Consider the following 25,993-nt stretch of genomic DNA (forward strand, 5'->3'; position numbering starts at 1 on the left):
AATATTTCCATAAGCTATTTCATTATCCATATTCTTGTCAGCTAAAATAAAACAACTGTTGTTATGAAACAGAAAATAGTAATAGCAAAATACATCTATTTTAGGTAGTGTAGACACTTGAGTCTTCAGTGTCAGTTGAATTTTACTGTATGAAAACAGCAAAAACATGCCAAGAAAAGGGAACAGAATATCAAACAATGCACACTCCAACACTCCTACAAAAGAAATATGGTTAAAAATGTTTTTTTAATAGAAAATTATTTTTAAAACTAGTGAAAAAGGCCCGTTTCTGTCCGAAATGAAACAGGCGCTAGCAAGGTTTTCCTCAGAGTGTATGTTTGAGAAAGAGTGTGTATGAGAGATGGAGTGTGTGTGTGTCAGAGAGAGAATGAGAGAGAGAGACAGAGTGTCTGTGTGTGTGTGAGAGAGACAGATAGAGACTGTGTGTGTGTGATAGAGAGTGTGTCAGAGAAGAGTGTATGTGAGAGAGAGAGAGTGAGTGACTGGTCTCAGGACCCCCCTCACTCCCTCCCTCTCCCCTGCCCCCCCTGCAACCACCCATGTCCAGCGACCCTCCTCTCCCCCTGCAGCCACGCAGCCACCCATGTCCAGCGACCCTCCTCTCTCTCTGCAGCCACGCATGTGCAGCGTCCCTCCTCTCTCCCCTGCCCCCCTGCAACCATCCATGTCCAGCTACCCTCCTCTCCCCTGCCCCCCTTACAGCCACCCATGTCCAGCAACCCTCCTCTCCCCCTGCTCCCCCGTGGCCACCCATGTCCAGCGACCCACCTCTCTCCCCTGCCCCCCCTGCCCCCCTTCAGCCATTCATATCCAGCAACCCTCCTCTCCCCCTGCAGCCACGCATGTGCAGCGTTCCTCCCGTCTTCCCTGCCTCCCCCCTGCAGCCACCCATGTGGTCTCAGAACCCCCTCCCCACCTCCCTCTCCCCTGCACCCCCTCCAGCCATCCATGTCCAGCGACCTTCCTCTCCCCCTGCAGCCACCCATGTCCAGCGACCCTCCCCCCCCCCCAAAGCACATCAAACCCCCCCCCCCCCGGGCACATCAGCCCCCTCGCCAACCGCAGCTGCCAATGGTAACGCTGTCTAGCTGCTGCTGCTTCTCCTGTTGAGCAGCAGCGGCTGCTACAAACAGAAAAAAACCCAAAAATGTTTTTAAACCTGAAACACCACACTGTAGACAGCCATCTGGCATTGGCTGTCGTCTCTGCAGCCGCTCCTCCTCTCCCCTCTCACGTCGCTTCGCTCCTCCGGGGTTTTACTCCAGGGGCAGTGACGTGGAGGGGAGAGGAGGAGTGGCTGCAGAGACGACAGCCAATGCCAGATGGCTGTCTACGGTGCGGCGTTTCAGGTTTAAAAACATGTTTGGTTTTTTTTTCTTTTTGTAGCAGCTGATGCTGCTCAACAGGAGAAGCAGCAGCGGCCGGACAGCATTAACATTGGAAGCTGCGGGTAGCGAGGGGGTTGATGTGCTTGGGGGGGGGGGGGTTGTCTGCGGTGGGGGTGGGGTTTTTTTAGCGGCCACTGCTGCTCAGCAGGAGAAGCAGCAGCGGCCGGACAGCGTTACCATTGGCAGCTGTGGGTGGCGAGGGGGTTGATGTGCGGGGGGGGGGGGGGGGGCTTGGTTGATGCGCCGAGGGGGGGGGCACTGACAGCTCATTCCTAGGCAGGGGGAGGAGTAGTACACCGCCCCCTGCCTGGGAATCAGCTGTCAGTGACGTCAGCCAGACTACGGAGCCTAGCTCAGCAACTGCAGGAGCCACGGACTCAGGCAGCTACTTTAGAACGTTGGTGGTGAGAATTATTATATAGGATATTTTGCTAATATTTTGTGTGCTGCAGTTCAGACTTAGTCATGGTTTATTATTCTTCCTCTGTTTTAAAATTTTATAACATTCTTTTTCAGGTAAACGAATCCAAAACAATTTTAAAGCTTTGTGACTTTGGATCAGCTTCACATGTTGCAGATAATGACATTACGCCTTATCTTGTCAGTAGATTTTATCGAGCTCCTGAAATCAGTAAGTGTGGGGGGTTTTTTTCAGTGCATTTGTTAAGATGATGTTGATAGTAGTGCATGACAAGTTTCAGTAGAATATTCCTTTAGATGGTTTGTTTTACTTTACAAATATTCTAAAATGCGATTAGAAAAGTAAGAACACTGATTTTTATTTATTTATTTATTTTGGCTCAACAGTTTCTTCCTATTCCTTTGAGCCTACTGCAGGACCCAGAGTCATTCTATGGGGATTTTATCCCTCATATATATTTATTTATTTATTTGTAGCATTTGTATCCCACATTTTCCCAACAATTTGCAGGCTCAATGTGGCTTACATTTGCCGTAATGGCGGTTGCCATTTCCGAGTAACAGAATTATAAATGGTAATGTGTTAAGTTGCATACATACATGGTAACATACATGTAACATAACATACGTGAACAGATCATGGTATAGACATATATCATGTCCATATATATGTTAAGGAAGAATAAATTATGGTAATACATGAAAGTTCCTGAGTAAGAAATTGGAAGAATAAATTATAGTAATACATAAACTTTCCTGAGTACGAAATTGGGTTGTATCATTCTTTAGGTCATCGACTATGGAGAGACCATATTCAACATAGAGATTGAAATGGTTATGCGTATTCATTAGTGGTAAGGAGGTTGACTCTCCACCCAGTCATTGGGATAACAGTCTTCAGGAACTATACACCAGAGCTCTGTCTAGACCAGTAGTTCTTAACTGGTGTGTCGCGACACAGGCACCCAAAGCAACTTTTTTTTTTTTTTTTTTTTGCACCACTCTTTCCTTTACTTTCCCTCTCCCCGTGCCATGGATCCAGAGCCTCAACCTCTTCTGACCTTAGCTCTCCTCCCCCACCCCTCCCCCAATGGCTCACTTCTTTGCTGGCAGCAGTAGTCTAATTGAACTCCCTGGGCTGACCCAGAGCCTTTCCTCTGCAGCTGTTCCTCCCTCGTGTAAACAGGAAGTTGTGTCAGAGGGTGGGATAACTACATAGGAAAGGCTCCAGGTCAGCAAAGGGAGTTCATTAAGACTGCCGCTGCCAATGAAGAGGTGAAGTTTGACCGCAGGTGGAGGGGGCTGATGAAGGAAGGGCGCTGGAGTTGCTGTGGGGGGGGGGGGGGGAGCTGAGATCAGAAGAGTGAGGTGCTGGAATCGTGGGGGGTCTCAGGGCAGAAGGTGAAATGCTGGCGTCATGGGGAGGGGCTGAGGGCAGATGAGGAGTCGTGGGGGGGAGGGAGGTTCAGAGCAGACTAGAGGTGCTAGAATAACAGGGAGGCTGAAGACAGAATAGGGTGAGGTTTTAGAGTCACGTGTGGGTTCAGGGCAGAAGAAGGTGAGGTGCTAGAGCCCCGGGGAGGGGCTGAGGGCACAATAGGGTGAGTTACCAGAGTTTTTTTTTTTTTTTTGGTGGGGGGGGAGATTCAAGGCAGAAGAGGGTGAGATGCTGGTATCACAGGGAGGCTGAGGAGAGAAGAGGCTGAGGATTCAGAGTTGCAGGGGGTGGGTTCAGGGCAAAAGAAGGTGAGGTGTTGGATCCGGGGGGGGGGGGGCTGGGGGCAGAAGAAGGTGGGGTGCTGAAATTGTGGGGGCTAAGGGCAGAAGAAGGTGAGGTGGAGGGGAGGATAGTGGGGACAAGGAAATGCTGAACCATGGGGTTGGAGGAGAGAGGGACAGGAAAATGCTGGGCTTCAAGAGTGGGTGAAGAATGAGAGCGAAGATGCTGGGTTACAAGGGTGTGGGAAGGGGGAAGGAGGGGAGATGTTTGGTATGGTGGAACCATATGGGAGAGCCCATGGGAATTCTCAATGAGATGCGTGAGAAAGGAGGATGGTGAGTACAGAAGGTAGAGGGTGTAGTATTGGGGAGTGGGTGAAAGAGAAGGGAATAGGAGGCTAGGGAAGGAGTGAGGCAGGAGAGCTATGGGGTGAGAGAAGGAGATAGAAAGTTGATAGGAAAGTGAAATGTACCTGGAGGACTGAAGTGTGAGAGGGTAAAATCTGAGTAGGCAGAAAAGAGAGAGAGGAAATATGTCAGAGATGGATGTATTAAGGGACTGGAAGAAGATAGGAGGAAAATGGAGAGAGAACAGATGGACAGCACCCACTGGGAATAGAACAGAAGACAAACAGGAAAGCACAAAAGAGAAACTGGGACCAGACTAAAAAGGTAGAAAAAAAGTGTTTTATTTTAAATTTATTAGGTGGTATATGTTACCTTTAAGAAATGTGTATTGTTCAGTAGAAGAAGAAATACATTTCTGGTTTTATTTCTCCTATGTTATGGTACATGCATAGTTTGACGACTTGGGGTTCCCAGTTCAATTTTTGTCTTCATATTTTTATTTCAAATTTTTGATCCCTTGATCTGTATTTGATGTGGATCTGTCTCTGTTTTGTGTGTTGCCAAGGCATGGTATTCTGTCTGCATGTAGTTTCTGTGTAGAACTCTGTAGCACTCCCACTTGTTCTGTTTTACATGTAGTAGGTGTATTGGTGTTCTAGGGTCCCATGTAATATTTGTAGTGCTGCCTGTTCTTAGGTAAGGTTCATATTGTTTGAATCATTTCTGTTAGTGCTAACTGTTGTATGGTAAATTTGCTACATGTATTTTGAGTTAGGATTTTTTCAGGTTTTGCATTTTACAATGTGTCTGGTAGTGGAGAGATATTGCTATTACACTCCAGTGACATGAGAATCATAATTTTATTTATTTATTGTATGGTAACTTCCATGGAGAAAATGTGCTAGTTATGATCTGTGCCTATTGTGGGTAGATAGGGTATTTGTGGATGCAATGCGTGTTTACATTTAATTCATAAGAATTGTCATATTGTGTCAGACCAAAGGTCCACGAGGATCATGTATTCAGTATGTCATGTATGTGAGCATCGTCTATCAAGTGTGTCCCTACTGAAAAAAGGTTGAGAACTACTGGTCTAGACTGAGCCATGCATGGATCCTAAGTTCTTTCACTAGGTGTCTTGTATGTGAGGTCTGGGAACACTGCCTCTGCAATATTCCTAGCCAATCTGAAGAAGAAAAATTGTGACCTATGAATTAAATCCAGCATACTGAACCATCAAGCCACCCAAGATCAAATATTTTTTCACTATTAAAAAATGCATTAACTTTATATCATATGCTTTACGTTTTGAGTTTGACTTACATTCCTGGTTTAGATTTGTACTTTGCTGAAGTTTAGCTGTTTTCTGAGGTCATGAACCTTAAGTCTTGATGCTAGTGCATTCACTTGCATTTTTAAAGCACACAGCCATTTAAGTCATATACTGCAGAATTTTCTTTTTCCTAAATGATATTTTAGAGATCTTTTCAGTTAACTTAAACTACCTTAAAATTAAATTCAATATTCTTTTTTCATAATTTATTTTCTATTATAGACATTGTTGAAAACATTTACATTAGAGGTTTATATCCTCTTAACACCTTTTCAGCTCTAAGTGGCTTACAAACATGTTAAATCAGAACATTCCTTTGAGCATTATATTGAACTGCTTTGGAGACAGGCAAAGGTTCGATTATATTACGTGTTTCTTGAATAAGAAAGTTTTTCTTTTTTTGAAACATGAGTTGTGAAGGGAAAAACGATCTGGCAATGTCTTTCCAGAGTCTGTCTGATTGAACGGCAAGAGATTTGTCAAAGAGCGCCAGTCTCTTCTTGCCCTTAGATGAGGGGAAAGTGAAAAAGTTAGCTGGTTCTTATCTCCTGGTTCTTGCAGGGGTTGTGAAGCAGGTGAGCTAGTAGATAGGTAAGGATTAGACCTTGTAGTGTTTTAAAAAGGAAGCATTCTAATTTGAAGGAAACACTCGCCTCAATGTGTAGCTAGTGGATCTACTTCACCAATGTAGTCATTACTTTGAATATCACATTATCTGTATGGGTTTCATTTAATTCATTATTTATGATTTTTAAAGTTACAACAACTAAGTAAACATTTGTATAAAATACAACTGGGATACAGAAAAAGAACTGAAGAAAAAAGAAAAACCTCAGTTGAGTGAAGCCCTCAAAGTAAAGGTGACCAAAATAGAAAAGGAAAAGCCAAGAAAAACAGAATATTGACAAGTTGCACCCAAATAACCCAGCTAATCATCGGTGGATAAATATCATAGTGACTTTTTTTTTTTTGGGGGGGGGGGGGGCATCCTAGGAAGTTCAGACTGGATGGCCTGTACAGGTCTTTATCTGTCTTCTTTTGCTATGTTGTTTAGAAATAAAGTTAATTGATTAAGCACAAAGAAAATAGCCTCCACACCCCTGTATTTAACAAAGTATTTACAAGGGAATTTTAAACAAAAAAGACACACCCATCTGGAGTACTTCCATTCTAAGAAGCAAAAATTGATTCCCTCTTTTCTGAGTTTCCTTGGTAATATCAGTGGATATCCTCACCACATGTATGAGTTTCACACAGATGTTAGTAAGACAGTAATGGATAGAAGCAGTAAAATATTGCAGATTTTACATTTTGCTCAAAACAGACTTACTGGAGTCCTGAGAGATCCCTTCATAAGAGTGGTCTCATTAGGTTTTTCTTTTGCTCTCAAAACTTACATTAGTAGTATATGAGGACTGGATTTGATTCCTGTCTTTTCAGTAGTAGCTCCAGGGGAATTTCAGGTACATCGGGTTTTTGCCTGTCCCCACAGGGCTTACAATCCAAATTTGTACCTGAAGCAGTGGATGGTTAAATGGCTTATCCAAGTCCACAATGAACATCAATGAGATTTTGAACCCTGGCTTCCCTAGTGCTCAGCCCACTGTGCTAACCATTAGGTTACTCCTCCACTCCTTACAGTCTCTTAAAGCGGACTCTGTGGCATATTATTACCTTGATGCCATCACTACCACCCAAATGGAGGTTAATGTGGAAATTGTGTTAGCTGTTTCATGTGATATGATATGTCTGGCCTAAATGCAACTTTCATTATTTTGTGTTTTGATGACAAATTTGATTATATTTATGTAAATCTGTTTCAGTTATAGGAAAACCTTATGATTATGGCATAGATATGTGGTCTGTAGGCTGTACTCTCTATGAACTTTATAATGGAAAAATATTATTCGCTGGTAAAACTAATAACCACATGTTGAAACTTTCCATGGACCTGAAAGGAAAGATGCCCAATAAGGTAAGAAAAACATTATAATTAAAAGACGTGTTGTATAATTGTTTTATAAGCAGAGATGGTGCATCCCTTCCCTAGCCATGACCACCAGTTTAGTTTGCTGTTGAAATTGACCTTTTAAAAATGGCACACTGAAAGAAGATTCTTCCTAATTCTTCATCTCTTATGTAAATCACAAACACACAGAAGATGATATCTAATATGTCTGGCTGACTGCAGTCTGTCAGAGCTACCTGATTCGGATTTTACTCCCTTTGCATCTGTCTTCCTTTGTTTGGACCTGCTGCACATGTTCATGGGCAACCCTTAGCTGTGTCTGGAGGAAGAGAGGAAGAAGCAATTTCATAATGAGACATCTTTGTGAAGTGTCAAAAAAGGTGCCTGTTTTATACAAGCAACATAGGGAGGATTTGGATTTCTCACACTTTCTCAGTAGCTCAAGGCACAATTCTTTGAAGTATAATAGATATTTTCCTGTCCTCAGAAGGCTTATGATCTAGGTTTGTACTTAAGGCGATGGGGGAGGGGGTGGTTTAAATGATTTGCCCAAGATCACAGTGACTGGCCCGAGATTTGAACTCTGTTGTCCCTGGTTCTCAGACTACTGCTGTAACCATTACGCTACTTCTCTATATGCCTATGTGCCTTTATAAAATAGCCTTTTAGAAATACGCTAACAGTGCACAAATTCTCTTGCACCAGTGTTCCTTTTATTTTATAAAATACATGTCTGTTTTCCAGCTCTTCCTTATCTCCACTCAAACTACACCTCCAAGAATGCCTGAGCACAGATGCATGAAAATATGCATTAGTGGTGTAGACATGGGTGGGCCCATGTGTGCAGCAGCCCACCCACTGTGAACTCAGACCCTTCCAACATTGGCACATTCTTGCTGTTACTGGCAAGGTTCCAAGAGGCCTGCCAGCTAAAGACCCCTTCCGATGGCCAGAACTCCTTCAAAACTCATCAACGAAAGCCAAGCATGTTTTTTTTTTTTTTTTTTTTTTTTTTTTTTTTTGGGGGGGGGGGCAGAAGTGGCTTGGGTACTCTGAGTTCTGGTCACCAGAGGAGGTCTTTAGTTGGCAGGCCTTGGGAATCCCTGCCAGCTCAATTATTTGTTACTTTGAGGTTTGGAGCCAGGGGTGGAGAGAGAATTTTATGCCACCCCAAATTGGCCATCTAGCTATGCCACTGATACATGTGCTTTTGTAAGCATGCACACTTGTATGCATGCTATAGTCCCAGGCAGTTTTATGATAACTACATGCTTACCTGTGGAGCATGCTGTATAAAATTATCCAGTAATCTTTAGGTAGCTTCAGAATTTTATCTTGTGCATGATGGCAAATGCAGCATTTTGTAGTCCCCCAGTTAGTCCAGTTTTTCCTGGATGATAGTACACTGGTGTGATCTTTGCCTCATTGGTGTCAATTATATACTGACATGTGACCACCTTGTTCTCCAAAATAATCAGAAATTGAACTGTATATCATCTGTGTTAATTGTCTCAAGAACAGATCTCCAAGTTCCTATGTCCACTATTTGGGTTGGGAACATAGCGGTTAGATATTCCCATGCACAATCGTGTCGCAAACTTAGAGGTGTTTAGCAAAGAACCAGTTCATTTCATAACATAATATTTGGTGGACAAGATAATAGTTGGTTTTGAGGTCAGAGTAATTGGTTGATTCTTTACAGAATCAATCAATTCCTCTATTAGCATGCACTGATTTTTTACCCTCTGTATAAGAATTGAGTTCTCTCCAAGAAGGTTGGAGAAAGAACAGGAGACTGCAGGAGCATGCTTGGCCCATTATGTGGGCTGAAGTAGGTGGAGCTTGCAGCCACGTCGAGTCACCTAAACAATAGCAATCACCTATTAAAATAATAGGAAACTCTTATTAGAAATAACGGACTGCCTGTGCCTGGTCCATCTGTAAAAAGTCTAAACGTGTTACAATTGGATAAGCAGTGCCTTAAAAGAGGAAGGATAAATGATTTTCTTGTTTGACATTTATATCCCATATTAAAATGCTTGCAATGCAGTCTTAGAACCTTTACATTATAAATTTTGCGATGTCAGCACATCAAAAAAGCAATTAAATTTGGAAATAAATGTAACAGGAGTCATCTATATACAAACACATTAAAAAACAAAAACACCCATGACATTTATATCCATGTAGACTTTAAGAAAAAATAAATATATACAACAGAACTGGAATAAGTTGCCACATTTAGACTGACTGGACAGAAGTTCTGCATGAACGTAGCTCTTCCCTCATTATTCAATATCTCTATTTTAAGTAGTAGTAATAAAAAATATCAAGCGCATTTTTATAATATACCACTGCATTCCACAAAACAAAAGGAGCACTTTCCTACATACCATCTTTTTCTTTTGATCTATACACATGAAACAAACATTTAAATGCTCCCAGGTTTCAACCTAATTAAAAAAAAACAAAACCTTTGTACTTCAAAATAAAAACTCAGTGTTGAGCACTTGTTTCTCATAACACAATAACATAATGTCTGTTTTTGGTGGCTCTTTATTAGGTGAAAAAACCACAGCACCAATACAGTGCCTGCTAGGGTGTCCCTATAACCAGTACCTCCAAATGAGATGATGGTTACAATTTAGAACTAATTACTATTCTAACCGATGAAAGATTATTCTGTTATGATAGTTCTTCTGTGTACACCTATATGCTATCTATATGCTGCACAAGCTGGCATGTTTACCAATATAACTGAGATAAAATATCAGTGAACAACAGCAACGTGGATGCAGCAGCTGATAGATTGTTTGCTTTGTTTTGGATGTACCAACATAGCGGCTGCTAGTGGAGGGGGGATCCTTGTGACGTCAAGCCATCTCCTGTTCTTTCTCTCCATGTTGTCTTGTGATTCTGAAATAACTAGTTTGGGATGCCTTTTTCTGTTGCTGCTAAAGTGATAAGCACTGGAGCTAAACCCTCAGTGGTTTTGTCTTTGATTATCAAGCCATGTCTGTGCTCATATATATTCAAACTAGTGAGCAGCTTAGCACCTGTCCTTGAAAAACAGCCTACTATAGTGCCGTCAAGAATAGTTTGTTCATCAGTACCCAGATAATGATATAGTGAGTCGTGATCACCAAGATGGCGCTATATGTTTCATATATAATTCTATGTAAAACACTGCTTTCAATTTTAGAGAGGTATTACAGCTCCATACAGGTACACATAAGGGTTATTTTATAAAGAATTTTCCTCATGCAAAGCATATTTTACACATGGAAAATGGCTCGTGCAGCCATATATGCACACAGGTATTCCTGGAGGTATAGTTTGGGGTGAAGGAGGATTGGTTGCAATGAGCGTGCATTTTTTAAAATAAAATACATATGTATACACATCTAAATTAAAAAAATAATAGTGTCTATGCACATATTTACACCTTTTTTTGGAGCAGGTTTATATTTTTGTGAGAGCATGACTCGAAGGTCAAGAGGGATAGCAGGTCCTTACAGATTTATGTAGAAGCTTTTGAGAAGTCTTTGTGCATGCATGCAGATTCCTGATCATTACTGTCAGGCAGTACCTCCCTCAGTTTTCTTTTTTCTTCGATGCTGTGAAAATGCGTCCTCACTGAGCTCTGAAAAAGATTTATCAAATGAGAAAAACCTTTTCTCTTGTACTTCACTGTTGTACCGGGCCTCTGTAAGATGCCCCTTAGTGCTCTCCTTGTCGGGATTTCAGCTGATTTTTCAGTTATTACTTTTTCCACTTTTGCCCAGTCAGGCCTCACTTTAGGCCTAGGAGCACCTCATCTAAATATATTTTTTTCCAAATTCATTTGATTTTCCTGCAGAAGTTTCGTTTGTTTTGTTTTTTATTTTGGTGGCATATCCCAAAAGATACCCCCAGTGACTTTAAGAAAATGGGAGTGGTGTGAATGTGATTAGACTATATTTAGATTGGATACTCATAACTGGTGCTTTTGCAGTCCCTTGGGCTTGTTCAGGATACTTCTTGACATCACCTCAGGTGAAAGAGGGGGCTTCATGGCCCTGAGGAGGAGCATGAGAGGATCTTTTGCACTTCTATGTCCAGTCCATTGGTATTGAACTCATCAATCTCTAAGGGTCTAAGAGCTACACCAGATGCTGGGGGTGTATTGATCACCATTGACATTGAACACTAATAGAGCCCATTAAGATCAGATATGACTGATTTCAGCCCCGAGAAGAGGAAGGATTATTTTCTTCATTGTGAGAGAGAGGGCCCATAATGCCAGGAAGCAGGTGAAAGCTTGGCTTTTCAACCAGGCCTTTAATGGAAGAAGTAACTAACTTGTTAGTCTCACTCACACACACAAGGAATGACATAGGCTGCACATACTGAATCAGGACATGTTTATCCAGTTCTACCCTAGCTAAGATAGTATTTAACCATCTCTCTGACCTCATGTGCACCTTTCGTTAAATTAGTCACCTTATTTTCTAACTCCTCTTATTCTCTTACCTATCTATATATTAACCATCTCTCTGACCTCATGTGCAACGTTCTTTAGTCACCTTACTTTCTAACTCTTCTTACTCTCTTACCTATCTATATGTTCTATCTTTGCTTATACCCTTCACTAAAATGTTTTATTTCGTATTGTGTTGACATTGTAAGTAGTATACTATGCCATACTTTGTATTGTTGTTTGAATATTTTTACTGCTTTAATTGCTTATTGCTCGTGTTTGATTTATTCTTACTGTACACCACCTTGAGTGAATTCCTTCAAAAAGGCAGTAAGTAGAGCCTCATAAATAAAATAAGTAGTGAATGGAGGCCAGGAAACATCTGCATTGTATGCTATCAGGACACAGCATTGAGAGAAATGAGACACTGCACTCTTGAGTACTCTCTTGAAATTATTCGCTTCAGTGATGGCTGAGTTACAAAAGCCTCCAAGAACCTGAGACGAGGCCACAGATACTCAAGAAGACTTGGCCATTCCTACTGGTATGCCCACACCTTTGGCACAGTCTTTGAGGAGGAGCTCACTAAGGTGGTGATTGAGTACCTGGAACATCTTTCTCAATTTGCCCTACCTTTGATTTCATTGTTGGTGCAAAGAGAGTTCCACCTAATAGTCGAAAATCCTGCATTGCCTGAAAGAGATTATCTTGCTGCACCATATGCCTGGAATAGACTTCCTGAGCCGGTACGTCAAGCTCCATCTCTGGCCGTCTTCAAATCTAAGCTAAAAGCCCACCTTTTTGATGCTGCTTTTAACTCCTAACCCTTATTCACTTGTTCAGAACCCTTATTTTATCATCCTCACCTTAATATTCCCTTATCTCTTGTTTGTCTGTCCTAATTAGATTGTAAGCTCTGTCGAGCAGGGACTGTCTCTTCATGTTCAAGTGTACAGCGCTGCGTACATCTAGTAGCGCTATAGAAATAAGTAGTAGTAGTAGAAACTTCACCAAGGTCTTGAAGATCATCAGTGTCTAGATCTCCTCATTTGAGATCCACTTCCATCAAAGTATGGAGGTCTAACCAGGCACAGACCCAGACCAATGAAGTTCTCTGATTCTGAGTACTCCTGGGACTCCAGCTATGAATCTGCTTGTTCTTCTGAAGAAGAGAGCTCACCATGCATGCTATTTAATCTGAATTCTCCCCATAAAAAGAGAAATTCCCCACCTGAGAAACTCCTCCATTGATTTTAGTTGGAAAATGATGAAAGCCATTCCGTTTAAGATAGAGACTGAGGACCCCAGGCAGAAATATTGGATATACTCCACAATCTTTTCAAGGAAGCTGTGAAAGTGCCTGGCCACAAAATCTTTAAAAATGTTCAGGTGAGAATGTGGGAGCCCCCCCCCCCCCCCCCCCCCCCCCCCCCCCGTACATCCTATCAGTTTAGAAGGTTGACAGCAGGTATAGAGTTTAGAATGTTCCTTGATTCGAGTAGCAGCAGCTTCTTCACCATATGCAAAACATTGTATACAGCATGAAGCGGCCGAAGTCTGTGGCAGATCCCTTATGAAATCCTCTCCCAACTGAGATGAAACGGTCAGAGTTTGGACAAACTGAATACCCATATCATACACTGCTGATTCAGTCTAAGATCCTTGCCAAGCATTAGCAGGGAATACATCTGTGTGGTAATTAACATCCACACACTTTAAAGGAATATGCATAGTGGTACAACTGCCCAGATGAATTTAAAAAAAAACAAGGATTACGTGTAACCATTCTTCTATTTAACATTTATTAAGCAACATAATTTAATCCCACCTATAACTCTCTAGTTTAATTTTGTCTTTTTGTTGTGTGCTGTAAGCTCCAAGGATTACGGGAGTAATTCTATAACAGTTCTATAACAGTATGTATAGGCTAATTTCCTTTGTAGAATTCTAGTGTAACAGATATCTGTACAACCTATAATTTAGGCACAAGCACTTTTGCCAATTGAAGAGCTGGTGTAAGTGCTTGCACCCAAATGCATATTTACAGAACAGCGCCTAGGTGGAATTTTTGCATTTACACATTCATATATGTCATTATTTTAATCATTACTGTGCATAATCTGTGCAGAAATATTAGTGCCCACTTTACATAATTTCCCTTATAGGAGTTATTCTATAAAGAGGGTGTCAACATTTGTTACAAAGAATGAGCATAAATGACGATAATGCCAGTATACAGTATACATGTATGTACGTAAATACCAATGTTCCAGCAACACACTAGACTATAAAATGGCACCTAAATGCAATAATTTGAAAGTAGAGGCACATATAGACAGGTGCACATTTATATAAATGATGATAAATTATTATGCTTTAGCAATCTAGGCATGAGCATTTACACCTGTTCTTTGTCTGGTTTAAGTGGTTGCACCTAATATAAACATATGTATTTTTCCTGCTGTGTTAGAATTCTGTACACAAAGGTAGATGCATGCTTTTCCTTTACAGAATCTGTTCCAAATAGATGCCTCATTATAAAATTACCTACTGTGAGGGTAATGGTATGATAAGGCACCTAAATGACAAAAGTCCCAAAAGATACATATTCTATAAAGGTAACTAACTTAATATCACATGACACTTTATCACTACCTCTGCTACTCGCTGAAGGTTAACCCCATGAATGCTTAGAGGGTTCTGCCATACTACTGCTCATATTCTGTCTGCACCTGTGTGTGTGCCTCTACACTGGCAATCACCTGCCCTGAGTTTCTACACTCCCTGCATCCACAATAGTTTCTAAGGAGACTGAGACTCCCATAAATCCAGGGTTTACACAGGTCATAGAAATTCGTCTACAGACCAATTCTTTTTTTTTTTTTTAAGAAATACTGACCAATCACAGATATAAAACTAATAAACTGAAAAATGTATTGCAAAAAAAACAATTGGAAACTGTGAGCAAGAAAATAAGATTTAATTTCTGCAAACCAGCAGATAGAATAACAAAGATTCATACAGATAACATTATCTAGTCAAATTTCAGTGTTCACTGTAGTTAACCATTGCCTACAGAGGTTCAGGACAGACTGTTCTCAATTAGATGTGTAGAACTGGGACAGGACTTTAGCACAGCACAGGTCTGCTTCCTCTGTATTCAAAACCAAACTAAGATTTCTGGCTAATTCCAGGCTAGGTCTTCAGGAGCTGTTGTTGCAAGACCAGTTCTAATGCAAGATACTGCGCTGACCAATAACATAAACATGAAGCTAACAAAATATTGTACTGTTACAACTTCTGGTGAAAGACAGGAAATCCAATATCTTCAACATAAAAGTTTATTATCAAAATAACATACACCGTCCAAATCCAACACGGGCCATGTTTCGATAGTGTGCCTTCTTCAGGGGTCACAAGTTAACGGAATACAAAAGACAATATGGAGAATAACCACAGTGTCAGTAGAAGAGCACAGTAGTCAGCAACTGCAGCACAGTGTGTCTGTCCAGCAGACTAGTGAAGAAGGCACACTGCTGAAACACAGCCCGTGTTGGGTCTAGACAGTGTGTGTTATTTTTATTGGAGAATAAACTTTTATATGTTGAAGATATTGGACTTCTGGCAGTTTTTGGAATTATCTCTTCAACTCTCTGGGTTGCTTGTTTGATTGCTGTGGAAGCACTCACCTACTATTTTTGGTTTGATGAAAGACAAGTTTAACCCATTCAATCCTGGCAGACATAAAGAAAAACCTTCCTGCTGCTAGGAATTACTGAACACGACAAAGATCAGAAGGTCACTTGTATGGTAGCTTAAGAGTGCAAGGCAAAATAAGCTTTCATCACAATATGTATAAAAACCACTTGTTTCACCACAGCAGGTTTAGGGATCACATGCCTTATTGACTAAAGCTGCAAGAATCAGATAATCTATATAAGAGCAGAAACTGTGGTGCATGGGCATAGATGTGAGCTCTGTGAGTGCTTGCGTGCCCCCAGCATTGTCTCCTGCCCTTCCTTGATTTACGAGCTGAAAGTTCAGTAATGCAGGACCATAGTGGAAGGCAGACTTGTGTCTCCTTCATTTCTGTTCCTGTCTTCTCCAGTATTCTGTTGGCTGGCTAAGGAGCATCTGAACATAATGCTGCAGGAGGAACAGAGAGCACAGCAGCAGTATAGGACAGGCAGGCTTTTTACCATTGGTCTGCCATAAAGAGGGGGAGAGGCACTAAGAAAGGCTCTGGGAGAAGGAATGAGATGCTGACAGAGGGAAAAGGGAAGGGAAAGATGGACTGAGAGAGAGGGGTAGAGCACCTATGAGAGGAGCTCTCTATTTATTGGGAGCTATAATATTGTTGCAGGGACCTAGATGAGAAACTGAAAGATGTAATCCTGGCCAGTGGAAGAGGGTGGCCCAGTTATAGGACTGTGGGTTAGGGAGAAGAGTAAACAAAAGCTGAGAGGGCTAGAAGAGGAGGACTTAAAAGGGAGAAGGGAGCCATGGGCTTTAATAAAATAAGTGGTTGGGGATTAGATAAAGGGAGTTTAAGAGAAGAATTGAGAGGTGAAGAGGACTGGAAGAGATGCCTTGTGAGACAGATGAGCTGAGAAGCTAGATGGAGGAGAAGCTGAGAAAGATATCATGAGAAGATCATTTACAGAAGAAAGAGGTTTGAAGGAGTGAGAAGAGGTATAGAAGTGGTAGGAGGAGATGAGAGAACATAAGCTGCAGAGAAACAGCCTGCATAAGGGTAGGTCAGTGGCAGGCCATCTCACATGGAATTTGCCACTAGTCTGGAATACTGAGAGAATTGCTACAGGGGGGGTGAGATGGGGTGGGATAAGGGTGCAAGAGCAGTCCTAGACAGGGATGTGCTTGGGCTCAGGAAGGGAGATCAGGGAAATTAAGTGGAATAGGGAATCACAAACTGAGAGGAGAGTTGAGTCTGTCAGAGAAAAGAAGTCTTACCTGCTAAGGAGGTGTGGGGGGTGGGAAGCTATGAAGGGATGGGTGAATCAAGCCTGCAGAGGAGGAAAGCTGACTAGGAAGAAATGAGGGGGAATCTGCTGGGGAGTAAATGGAAACAGAAGGATGGGCCAAAGGAAAGAGGGAAGCAGAGCAAGTAAAGAAGGTACAGGAAGAGGAGCAGCAGGGACCTTGTTAAACCACCCACCTACAAATACAGAATGTCAACTATGCCCATGCAGAAGGGGAAGAATTAAAATGTACAGAGAGAGTAAGAAGGGGAGGAGGAAGTAGAGATTAGACGAATGTAAGAGAGTAGAGTTGTCAAGAGAGATGATAGAGACAAGCTGGTGGGGAAGAAAGTAGTGTGAGGGAATTGAGGAGAGAGGATTGACTGGGGGATGGAGGGGGGAAGTATGCTATGGATGGTTTGGAAGTGAGATGGAAAATATTGTGTAGACAGACTGCAGTGGATGAGGACAAGATAGAGTGGTGGGTATGAACAGGGCTTTGCAGAAATGAATGACTGATGGGATTTTGAGTACTTCTCTAGGTTTTGATTTGGCCAGATGAGGGCTAGATAACTTTATTGGCATGACATGTCCATGTGATCTGCTGACTCTTGTCATGTAGATATGATCTGTTCAGTCACAATTCCACCATGTTTTGTGTGGTGTTTATTGCTTGGGGAGGGTGTAATTTATGTTGAGTTCATTAGTTTATTACCCCTGATCATTTTCAAAAGTTGTATCCTATAGGCTTGGGTGGTTGACTAGTAGTTTTTGTAGATAACTTGATTCTGATTGTTTTTTGTTCAGATGATCCGAAAAGGAGTATTTAAAGATCAGCACTTTGATTCAAATCTCAATTTCATGTACATTGAAGTTGATAAAGTAACAGAAAGGGTAAGTTTAATTTATTTACTTGGAATTACTGAACTGCTTTCAATATAGTAATTTCAGTATAATCTAGCTGCTTGCTGGTAAATGTTGAGTGATTGTCAGCAATGAGAGAAACAACATTAAAAATGAACTCCCTATTATCTAGGAATTTATTGAAGAAACTGTCAATTCAGACTTCCTTGAGAACTGGGAGTGATGAGTAGTTACTGCTGTTAACATACTTAACATTTTACTGTTGTCTTGAAATACAATAGACTGCACAACAACTATTCTGTATTAGAGGGGATTTTGTTGGGTTTTTTTTGTTGTTGGGGAAGGTTATTTTTTTGTTAGTGTTTTTTTAAAACTGATTTGGCTTCAGTTAAAAAAAGTTATGTTCTTGATTGCTGTTTGAAAGTTAGAACAAATAACAAAATTCTAAGAAGCTGTGAATGAAAAAGTGAGCAGGATTTAATGAATGGTATTTTGGCCAGATATTAATTGTCTTGGAAACTTGTCATTTTGGTTTGTGTTACTTAAGTCAGTGACACTTTGTGGTGGTGATGCTGGCACTGGAGTAGACAAAAAGAATCAGAGCATCCTGGATCTACCAGAGCTACTGCATCTCTTTACATTCTGATTTCCTGATTTCTTAAAAACCTTTGGTGAATATTCCCTCTCATAAAAATAAGGAAACATTTCTGCACTTGTCTTAAAATAAAATTGGTTCCTACAGATGTTATATGCAAGTGCTTTCATTATTTTTCTTGTCATTAGCACTGATTATCCCCAATTTCATATGACAGAATAGCTTCTCTGTCCCCTTCTTAAGTGATGGAGAATTAGTTATGAAAATACTTTTGTGTAAAATGAAAATATCAAAATATATTTTGTATGGGATCAAAGAAATAAGTTTATTTTTTACCCTTAAGACGTGATGAATATGGCAACCTTTTTTGGAGCTACTCTTGGTAGCTAGTCACGCCACAGATACATTCAGTTTTGTTGGAAGAATATGCTAATGGTGGCTGCATAATTTTTCATTTCAGACACATAGGTCAGATCTTACTTAGAGGCATATTTTCAAAGCATTTAGACTTAGGATAGTAACCTATGGAACTTTGTAAGTCTAAGTGCTTTGAAAGTGAGCCCCTTAATGTCTTTAAACCAGAGCCACTGAGGTTCGCCTTCTAATGGGACCAAGTGTTAAAGTGTTATGAGCATATATATTACCCATGCTCTTATAGCTCTTCAGTGGTTGCTCATTGAATGACAGCTAAATTAAAAGCTTTTTTGATAATTTTTAAAGCATTGACTTTAGGGCCCTGTTTACAAAGGTGCGCTAGTGTTTTTAGCACACGCTAACTCTAGAGACACCCATATATTCTTATCGGTGTCTCTAGCGTTAGCGCGCTAATTTTAAGTGTGAGCTAAAAATGCTAGCGTGGCTTAGTAAACTTGGCCATTAGGTTTCAAGTTGGAATTGAAATTCATTTTGTTGTTTACCAACTGGTTAAAATACTACAATTTTCAGTAGACTTTTTATAAAGGACGCTTGCAGTGTTTGAAACGCTCCAAAGAACTTTCAGTGTTTGGGCCAGTATTGAAGAACACAATATATTTTGATATTAGATGTTTGTGGGTTGTGTTCTTGTGAGAAAGCTAAACAGCATATCTTTTTGAGAAGGCATACAATTCTGTGGGCTTTTTTGGGGGGGGGGGGGGGGGGGTTAATGTTATTTACTGTGTATTTTATTATGTATGTGGCTCATATTTGCCATGAACTTTGGGATTGGTGGACTCTAAACTTAAATTTTGTTTTAATTGCCATGTTTCAAACCTGGCTGTAATTCCGATATACTCTTATATTCATTAAGGATATTTTCTGTTTCACATTTCTCTACTTTTTTAGTTACTGTATTTGAAGACCTGGGTATTTATTGTGTTTTATATTTGCAGGAAAAAGTTACTGTTATGAGCACTATTAACCCAACCAAGGACCTGTTAGCTGACTTGATTGGGTGTCAGAGACTCCCAGAAGATCAACGTAAAAAAGTACACCAACTCAAGGACTTGTTGGACCAGATCCTAATGTTAGACCCAGCTAAACGAATCAGTATCAATCAGGCCCTGCAGCACGCCTTCATCCAGGAAAAAATTTAAAGCCCACGGAGAAGCTTCAAAGGGTTTGCCTAATTAAGATCTCAAGACTGAAGAAGTTTCACAACAGTTCGTGTATATAAAAATATAAATATTTCACCTGCAATTTGAGGAAGCATGGTATATTTGAATTAACACCAAGGCTGATATTTCTTTTAGATATTTTAAAGTAAAATTTGGTCATTGGGAAGAACTTTACACTATAGAAGTGTTATATTTGCCAAGACTGCACAGATATACAATGTTAATGTATATGGTTGCAGTGCACATAAGAAAAAGCTTCTTGCTCTCAAAATGAGCAGTAATGCTGGGTGGTTGGTTTGTTTTAGCAGACATGGCTTCATTTTTGTCTTAAAGAAAAATGGCCAGCATAAATGCTGTTTATATTCACATTTTCCTAGGTTGTGTGTGCAGGCCACAGCAGCATGCCCTTGGTGTAGTCAGTGCCGAAAGGGGTCTGTTCCTTCTTGAGCCTGCCCGCAGTGATGGTCTCCTCTTTTAAAGCAGGTTGTGTACAACTTTCAGTACACTGAAGGTAAGCTAAACCATCAACATCACTGGTGTTTAAGATGTTATTTTACTGAAACTGGAAAATAAGGTTCAGTAGCATATGTTGCAGAAGTCCGTGCATGTTCAATAAATGGTATTTCACATTTTTGGTTTTTTGGCATTGCAACTTGTGACATAACTTCAACTTAAGTTCTGTTCATCACATTTACAAATTTGGAATGTGTGCACTTGATGGATAGAGCGCCTTCAGTGTACTGTTTCTTATTACTTTATTAATTTTTATTATCAACTTGCTACATAAGACTTTGTATGCATTTTGTTATAGTTCACAATGACATAGAACCAATACTTTGCCATAGAGTTTTAATTTGCTAATTATAGATGTTGGGGTTAGATTCTGAAATTCCTTATGGTTAAGAGGTAGACAAACAACACAAATTACATTTTTAACTATTCATATGCCATTTTGAAAGTGTACTGCTTTATTGTAAAAATGTTTTTTGTTCATTGTTTTCATTATTTGTGATCATGTTGTCTTTCAATACAGGCATAAACCTTCCACTCTTGAACAAAGCAGCTGCTTTTTAAAAGCGGTAATTGCTTCTTTACCTTTTATTTCTTTTGTAAATGAAGCTTTTCTTTAAGACTGTGACTTTAAAGTGTTGTCTCTTGCATAAAACAGTTGAAACTCACTTATTGTAAAGTGAAGATTGTTCTGCTGCATGTAAAGTGGACCATGCAGATTTCTGTATGTTTTCAGTATGCATCATTAGATAATAAAGTCTTTTGTGAACAAGGCATTTGTAGCCATTATTAATAGTTATTGTCTTCAGTTCTGGTAAAATCAGGTAATCCACAAATGGTTGATTTTATTTGTAAACCCCTTTAATGGAAGAGGCTTTTTGGGGCATATTATGAAGCATTGATTAAATTTAAAGTCACCATTATTAAACTAATGAGAATCTACTGATACTTTATATCCATTTGCAGTGTAGTGAAATTCTCCCTTTGGGTATGGTTTTAACTAATATTTATGCTGTTTTCTCACTTTTCCTTTGGATGGTGCTGAGAGAGAAAAAGGAAAACGAGGCACAGGCCACCCAACGGCTGCTCCAGGGGTCTGATTTGCTGAGACACCAACTTCACCTTCTTAACAAGGTCATTCCTGGCAGCATGTGTAGATAAGCATTTAGCAGCAAAGTTTTAAAGAAAAAAATAGTTCAACACATTTAATAACGCAACATGATGAATCCAATATTTGTCATATTTGTTGTTCGTTTTCTGTAAACAAGTGTATCAAGTTCACTTTTTACTTACACTAAAATGGCAACTTGAGGATTTACTCATTTTGCATAAAAGGAATAGAAAAACAATTGTTTCCAATTTATATCTTTTAAAATTCAATAGAATTTTTTGTTCACTAGTCACATAATTTCACTACTCATGCACACTTGGAGTGCAGTCAAGGATGGAAAATCAGAACACAATAGTAGATATTCTCCTTGTGGGGTATGATACAAACTGCATTACAGGCAGGTGATGGGTGAGGTTAGCATTCCTTTTTTTTTTTTTTTTTTTTTGAACCTTCAAACCAATCTGTTTGTCGCAAACCAATCTGTTTGTCTTTTTTTTTTTTTTTTTTTTTGCCTTTTTTAAAAATAAACGTGTTCCTCTTCATATGAGAAGTTAATTGTTGAAAAGCAAATCAAACTACAGTTCTCATACTTAAATAAAAAATGAGGAGCTATAAGCTTGTTTAAATCGAGCATCCAGTTTTGCTGACACCTATGGATATTCAGGACTTCTGCTAGCAGATGGTGGAAAATATATGGCTGTTGAGCATTACCATCATTCTGTACAGTTGGTGTTGAAAGTATCTGGCTATATGCACTCCACCACACCCATAGAAACAATGCACCACATATCTACAGAAGAACTTTTAAGATCTGTCCCACAGATGTAAAGTTGCTGGTTTACTTGTTTCTTTGTGTTGTAGGTGCAGCCAGAAAGAAGATGATGTCATCTGGAAGACAGGCTCAAAGGTTTTTGTCCTATAAAATATGAACAGTGCTCTTCATTTAATGATCTAATTCTTCCATTTGTAGCAATCATATGTTATCCTTAGCTTTTATACAGTATTAACCATGCTTACAGTAGTACTGATATTTGTAGTGTTGTACCATCAGTGTACTTTCTGTTTTAGTTATTAATGCAATGAAAATGTATTGAGGTTGCATCTGTACATATAGCAAAGATACTTACCTGTAACAGGTATTTTCTGAGGACAGCAGGCCAGTCATTCTCACATGTGGGTGACATCATCTACGTCACCCAGTGCAGAGCATAAAAAAGCTAATATAATTTTAAGAGCACTCGCAGCATCCCTACCTCGCATGCATGAGTGCCTTCCCACCTGCTGCGAGAGCGCAGGCCAATCAGTACAATACTATAGCATAGAATCAACTCAATGGGAAGTGGGATGGTATGTAAGAATGAATGGCCTGCTCTCCTCGGAGAATACTTGCTACATGTAAGTATTTTTGCATTGTCTGAGGACAAGCAGGCCATATTCTCACTTGTGGGAATCCCTAGATACCAGGCTCACCAAAAACAACAACCATTAGTCAATTGGACCTCACAATGGCAAGTTCAAAATAGTAATTAAACCGAAACTGTATACAACTGTGTTGAGAGTTCAGCCTGGAACAGAACAAAATGGGCTTAGGGGAGTGGAGTTGGATTCTAGACACCAAACAAATTCTACAGCACTCTCAGTCCAAACAGACTATCGCGTCGGGTGTCCTGCTGAAGGCAATAATGAGATGTGAATGTGTGGACTGAAGACCTTGTTGTGGCCATGCGTATTTCTTCAATGGAGGCTGGCCTCAAGTGAGCTACCGATGCCACCATGACTTTGACATTATGAGCCTTGACATGACTCTCAGCCCAGCCTGAGTTTAAGCGAATGAAATGCAGTCTGCTAGCCAATTTCCCAGTGATGATTCCCATCCTATTGGGATCAGTAGAAGTAAAAAGCTGAGTGGACTGTCTGTAGGGCCTAGTCCGCTGTAAGTAAAAGGCCAGTTCTCATTTGTAGTCCAAGGTGTGCACTGTGTTTTTGCCAGGATGGGCATGAGGTCTGGGAAAATAAGTTGGAAGGACAGTTGACTGGTTCAGATGGAACTCCAACACCACCTTAGGGTGCATGCAGAGAACTACTCTATTATGATGAAATTTCGTGTAAGGTGGATTCACCACTAGGGCCTGAAGCTCACTGACCCTGCAAGCTGAAATAACACTCACAAAAAACAAGACTTTCCAAGTCAAGTACTTCAGATGACAGGAATCGAGTGGCTCAAAAGGAGCTGGGTGAGGACAGCGTTGAGGTCCCATGACACAGGCGTGGAGGCTTGACTTGGGAGCTTACCGTCTACATGATGATAAGCACTAATTGCGCTAAGGTGAATCCTTAAAGTGTTAGTCTTGAGACCAGTCTCAGAGAGGTGTATAATGTATTCTAGCAGAGTTTGTGTAGGACAGAAAGGAAATCTAAGGTCTTGTCCTCACACAAGATGACAAACCTCCTTCATTTGAAGGAATAACACCTCTTAGTGGAATCTTTCCTGGAAGCCAACAAGACCTTGAAGACACCCTCAGGAAGATTCAAAGAAGCAAATTCTAAGCTCTCAACATCCAGGCTGTGAGAGCCAGAGACAGGAGGTTGGGATGTAGAAGAGGTTCCTTGTTCTGTGTTGTGAGGGTCGGAAAACACTACAATTCCTAAGGTTCTTCGGAGGATAACTGCAGAAGAAGGGGGAACCAAACCTGCCTGGACCATTATGGAGTGATCAGGATCATGGTTCCTCAGTCTTGCTTGAGTTTCAGCAAAGTCTTTCCCACAAGAGGGATGGGAGGATATGCATCCAGAAGGCTGGTCCCCAAATGATGGAGGAAGGCATCTGACAATAGCCTTTCATGAGTCAGAGCCTGGAACAGATATAGGTAAAAAGTGGGATGTTTGACCACAGAAATACAAATCTTGGAGACAATATCATAAAAACTTCTTTATTGAAGAAAAGACTCGACACAACTGTTGTGTTTCGGCCTACAGGCCTGCATCAGGAGTCTATAAAAACATAAATCAAATAAATCTTTCAAACAAATACATATACAGAATCAAATAATCAAATAAAACATTCAAATAAGTAATAAATATACAATAAGAGGTCAACATATAATAAAATACAACAATAAAAATAATGATAATAAATAATGATGATAATAAATAAGTGACGTATACACAGATTATGCATATGTGGGATGTTTACATATATTCAGGTACTTATTTTGTACCAGGGGCCCAGAGTCACAAGGAGCTGCAGTGGGAATCGAGCTCAGTTCCCCAGGATCAAAGTCTACTGCACTAACCACTAGGCTACTCCTCCACTCGGCAACACCCATGCTGAGTGATAGCTCCTGCGGTTGCATGACCCTGCTCAGTTTGTCAGCCAGGGTGTTGGATGTGCCCGCCAGGTATGTGGCTCAGAGAGCCATCCTGTTCTGGACAGCCCATCTCCATACCCAGATGGCCTGCTAACAAGAGGGTATGATCCTGTATCCTCCTGCTTGTTGGTTTAATACATGACAACCTGATTGTTTGAATAAGTACAGTTTGGTTGTGCTATCACTCAGCATGGGCATAACCAAGATGAAGAACCTACCAGTTAGAGGTTACAAGGGGTCACTTTTCTTGGGAAAAATTCAGCCAGTAGGTCATCAAGGATGGTCAGTTTTATTGCGGCTATGCTCTGCTGGAGCCAGTCAAAAGCTCATCCCTGGGTTTGACTGGGGAGTTGGCTGGGCCTTGTGTGCACGCTGTTGATGAAAACGAACGTGCTGAGGCTGGTGAAAAGGAGCGAATCTGTCTCTGAGAGTAGTAGGGACCCCTCTTCGACTTGTCCAAAAACCTCCTTGATAAGGAGGAATCTACAGAAGATGTCCGGCGAGAGAGAGTGTCAGTGTTGTCAGTGTGTTTCTTGATGAGGTCAGCGACCTCCTCCCCCTTGTCTCTAAAAAGGTTATTTCCCTGGCACAAGGCATCCACCAACCTCTGTTGGACTGCAGGGTCTAAATCAGATACTTGTAGCCATGAAAGCATGCACATCGCTATACTCTGGGCAGAAATCCTGGATGCCACATCAAAAGCGTCATAGGCGCCCTTGGCCAAGAAGTTTCTACGTGCCTTTTGCTGCTTGAACAACTGGCGAAGATATTCGGCCTGCTGCTGTGGGAGAAAATTCACCAAATCTGATATACTGTGCATCAAGTTTCACAAATATAGTCTCGTGCAGAGCTGGTAAGATTGAATACGGGAGATGAACACAAAGGCCTGATACATCTTCCACCCAAAGGAATCCAGGGTTCTAGGTTATCCACCAGGGGACACCGAAGCATAATCTCTAGAACTCCTGTCTCTTTTAAGCATGGATACAGGGGCCTATCAAATCCAGGAGAGCTCTAGATCCGATACATCATGTCTGTCTTTTTGGGCAGGACCGAGAGAGGGGACTCCCAATGCTTCACCTGAATGTTCCTTAGGATCTTGTGAAGCAGGACCATCATAACCTCTGTTTCTAAATGAATTGGAATGTCAGCTGCCATTTTCCTGACAAAAGATGGGAAGGAAAGGATCTCAGGTAGAGATTTTCTTCTTTCCTCAGAAGGGGAGGGGTCAGATGGGATACTATAGGACTCCTCCAATGAGAAGTACCATGGGTCCTCATTAGACTCCCATGAGTGCTCCTCATCAGTGTCGGC

General features: G+C 40.8%; 1 protein-coding gene across 6 annotated transcripts in view; it reads left to right on the forward strand.

Annotated features, from left to right (window-relative positions):
* Positions 1–25,993, forward strand: part of PRPF4B (pre-mRNA processing factor 4B) — a 201,507-nt gene that overhangs the window by 170,587 nt on the left and 4,927 nt on the right. For 2 of the 6 annotated variants that reach the window (XM_030208674.1, XM_030208676.1), the window contains exons 12-16: positions 1,926–2,040; positions 7,053–7,204; positions 17,444–17,530; positions 19,466–21,334; positions 22,173–22,218. In XM_030208674.1, the coding sequence (XP_030064534.1) occupies positions 1,926–2,040; positions 7,053–7,204; positions 17,444–17,530; positions 19,466–19,669 (558 nt within the window). In that variant the 3' untranslated portion in view covers positions 19,670–21,334; positions 22,173–22,218. The remainder of the gene's footprint in view (positions 1–1,925; positions 2,041–7,052; positions 7,205–17,443; positions 17,531–19,465; positions 21,335–22,172; positions 22,219–25,993) is intronic. The other 4 variants (XM_030208675.1, XM_030208677.1, XM_030208678.1 and 1 more) reach the window with 4 other exon arrangements.

This window comes from Microcaecilia unicolor, chromosome 1, assembly GCF_901765095.1.
Source record: "Microcaecilia unicolor chromosome 1, aMicUni1.1, whole genome shotgun sequence".
Classification (NCBI taxonomy): Eukaryota; Metazoa; Chordata; class Amphibia; order Gymnophiona; family Siphonopidae; genus Microcaecilia; species Microcaecilia unicolor.